Source organism: Macaca nemestrina, chromosome X, assembly GCF_043159975.1.
Source record: "Macaca nemestrina isolate mMacNem1 chromosome X, mMacNem.hap1, whole genome shotgun sequence".
Classification (NCBI taxonomy): Eukaryota; Metazoa; Chordata; class Mammalia; order Primates; family Cercopithecidae; genus Macaca; species Macaca nemestrina.
This window is the reverse complement of record NC_092145.1, coordinates 108,921,196-108,924,413: the sequence shown is the minus strand read 5'-3', so window position 1 is coordinate 108,924,413 and position 3,218 is coordinate 108,921,196. Positions and strand designations below refer to the sequence as shown.

At 49.1% G+C, this 3,218-nt stretch overlaps 1 protein-coding gene across 1 annotated transcript; it reads right to left on the bottom strand.

The window, feature by feature from the left end:
* Window positions 1-396: 396 nt before the first annotated feature.
* Window positions 397-2,767, bottom strand: LOC105493970 (centromere protein V like 3). The gene has a single exon (XM_011762012.3). The coding sequence runs from the start codon at window positions 2,710-2,712 to the stop codon at window positions 1,849-1,851; it is 864 nt and encodes a 287-aa protein (XP_011760314.3). The 5' UTR covers window positions 2,713-2,767; the 3' UTR covers window positions 397-1,848.
* Window positions 2,768-3,218: the final 451 nt, after the last annotated feature.

The following is a 3,218-nucleotide window of genomic DNA, read 5'->3' as shown; positions in this document are numbered from 1 at the left end:
ATCCCCTTCCCCAACAGCTTGTACTTCCTTACGTTTTAGCCCCCCTCCCATTCCTTCTCACCAGCACAGCAGTCCTCTGCTCGCATTCTCACACACAGAAACCAGCCTAGCATGCTTAAACTATATGCCAAGTTAAAAAGGGGGTCTGGCACTCTTGAACATGAGTCTTTAACCAAACTGACGAATGATTTGCACATGGCTTAGAGAAGCAAAAATAATCAAAACACGCTTTAAAAGTCATTCTCAGAAAAAGAAATTATACACACACATTTCTTTAGACAGAAACACCGACATGGTAGAAGCATGGCATCTTGAGTCATTTTTTTTCCATCGCTCTGGATCCGTTCTGTGCAATGGAGTGTAATACAGGTGTAACTCAGTGCAATTTGGTATTTTCTGACCACCAACATGACTGAACCACCTAAGGCATATATGCATGTTCACGTTCTCCCTTCCTCTCTCCTTCCCTACCTCAACTGAATCCCTAGGTGGAGAAGGACTGGGGCAAACTATTCCAAAGAACAAAGGAGGAATCTTGGGGAGTAGAGCAACATGTTGGAGGAACCAGGTCACAAAAACCTTCCCTTAAGGTAGGGGCAGGGGAAGATGGAAAAGAGGTATGAATTGAAAGGTGGTAACACCTCTGTGTGATGGCACAGCCATGTCATCTCTCATGTACATGGAAACACGTACTTAACTGATCTCTTTTCACTTCGTTGAAAAGGTAAGTCAAGTTAAACAATTCAACATCCAATTAAACATGTACGGAGGAGAGACAGACAGCAAATAAAAGACATATGGAGAGAGTATCCAGGCCATTTTACCCAAGTCGTAGAACAATGCAGACATTTATTGGAAGTTTGCTCCTTTGAAATATCATTATTGCACTGAAAGTTGGAAAAAAGCTAAACATTCATCAGAGGAGGTTGATTACATAAATTATGAAAGATCCATATTTTTTAATTCTATGAAGCCATAAAATCATAATATTGATAGGTATCGTTGAACCCACCACTGATTGTTTGATAAAAATTTCAGATATCAAGAATTACATATAAATTAGAGCTGGTTTTGTAATATACAGCATAGAAATACATACTTTTCTATTATTAAATATTTACTGATTTCTGAATACTTACACATGTATAAGATAGGTATTTAGAAAGATTAAAGAGGGCATACAGCACACAGACGTTTCTCATTCCTGTCTCCCATCTCCTTTCCCAGAGACAGTTTCTAAAACAAAACGGAGGAAAACACTAACATCATTTGTCTAATAAGAGCAATGAGGTATGTAATACTAATGAAGCTTAAAACATATCATATAAAAAACACTAAATAACTGGACTAAGTAGTGCAAATGTGAATGCCTCTCTAAAACGCACACGTCGCACACACACGATAATGAATGGAAGACATCCTAGCACGTTTACAAACTGTTTGTGTGTTGCCGTCCTACACACCAGACGCAAAGCACTGAAAACAACAAGCCTGTTCACAATAGCACCAGGAACGTATAGTACACAGGAATCATCTGCAGGTGATGTGTGACAACTGTAGGCAGAACTGTAAAAGCGAGAGATAAAATGGATGACTTGAAAAAGCAGAGACACTATTCTTGCTTATGGGATTCCAAGACTATCGTCGTACACTGACAAAGGTGTGCTCAAGATTTGGATCGTAAGCGAGTTCACTGAAAACTAGTGGAGAGGAAGGGCAAATACTGGAAGGGAATCCACGGTTTGACCAGGCCAGAAACACCTCTTTCACAGCATGTGATCTGTGCAGGTACTCGGACGCACCCCGCAGGGCCGCCCGGGCCGGTTTCGGGCGGGCTTGCCGTCCCAATCACTGCTCCTGTTCGCGGGGACACGCAGGGGCTGACTGGGAGGACGTCTTGTGGATGGCCTTGGGCTCCTCGGCGGCCTCCTCCCCCGGGTCGCCACCGCCGACCTCCTCGATGACCACGCTGCGCACGGTGCCCTCGTCCAGGCAGTGCGGGGCGACGCCGTACACGCGGGGGTCGGAGACAGCTGCGTGGAAACTCTGCACCCCGCACCTGCTGCAGAAGCTGTGCAGCGCCGGGTGCGTGTTGGACCGATAGGTGATGATGCTGTCCGCGCCCTGGAGCAGCGTGAAGCGCGAGGCCGGGACGAGGAAGTGGCGGTGCTGCTTCTTCCTGCACAGCCTGCAGCTGCAATCCACCACGCGCAGATCTGCCGGGGCCCAGACCGCAAAGCGGACCGCGCCGCAGTGGCAGCCCCCGGTGTGATGCACGAGGCCCGGGTACTCGAAGGTGTCCAGCAGGACCTTGGCGGCGCCCTCGCAGCTGAGGCCCCGCAGCTTCCTGAACGTCTCCCAGCGCTCCCGCTGTGCGCCCAGGTCCAGCTCCTCAGGGGACTCGGCGGGCGCCGGAGGGTCCGGGAGTGGCGTGGAGGGCAGCGGGTTTCTGGGGCCCGCCTCCCGGACCCGCCGCCACCGGCGCTTCCGCCGCAACCTTCCCAGCCACCTCTTGGCCGCCGCGTGGCTCCCGACCCCGACTTGGACCCGGGGGCACTGCGCGCGGCTGGCGCCCATGACCGCGATGGCCGCGCAGCCGGCGGGAGGATCCCCGGGCCGCTTTCGCCTCCGCCGCTGAGCAGTGGCCCGGTTCCTCACTCTGCCCATGGCGCCTGCAGACTCCCGAGCGCGTGCCCAGCCCGCTACCCCCATTTCAGTCGCTGAGCAGCCTCTTTGTCTGCGCCAGCAGGATTGGCCACTTGTTGAATGTGATGTAAAGAGACCCTTCCCTTGACCCTATCACAACAGCCTTTGCTGGCTTGAAATTCTGACTGAGCCTATCAGTTGCCCCTTCTCCTAAATGTTAATTTCTATTGTTGATTCAAATCATCAGCCTAACCTTAACGTATTGAACCACTGAAAATACTGTAGACCTTGTAGTTAGCATGCAGCAGCAGGTAGATCAGCTTAAGAAAAAAGAATTATTCACCTACTATAGAAGAAGCAGAGTCATACATAAAGCCTTGGGGGGTGAAAATGTATGGTGTGTAACTAGTTGTACGAAAGTTAAGTGTAGTAAAGATGACGACCCACAATAGTATGTTACATCAGTGGACTCAACCAGAGAAAATACAGGGGAAAAAAATTCACTTATTTAAATCCATCTTCTAAGGACAAGAAGTAAAAGAAGAAATAGTACATTTATTTTTGCATCTGTT

Coding starts and splice junctions, on each gene's coding strand:
- LOC105493970 (XM_011762012.3), bottom strand. CDS start 2,712: ATGGGGGTAGCGGGCTGGGCACGCGCTCGGGAGTCTGCAGGCGCCATG.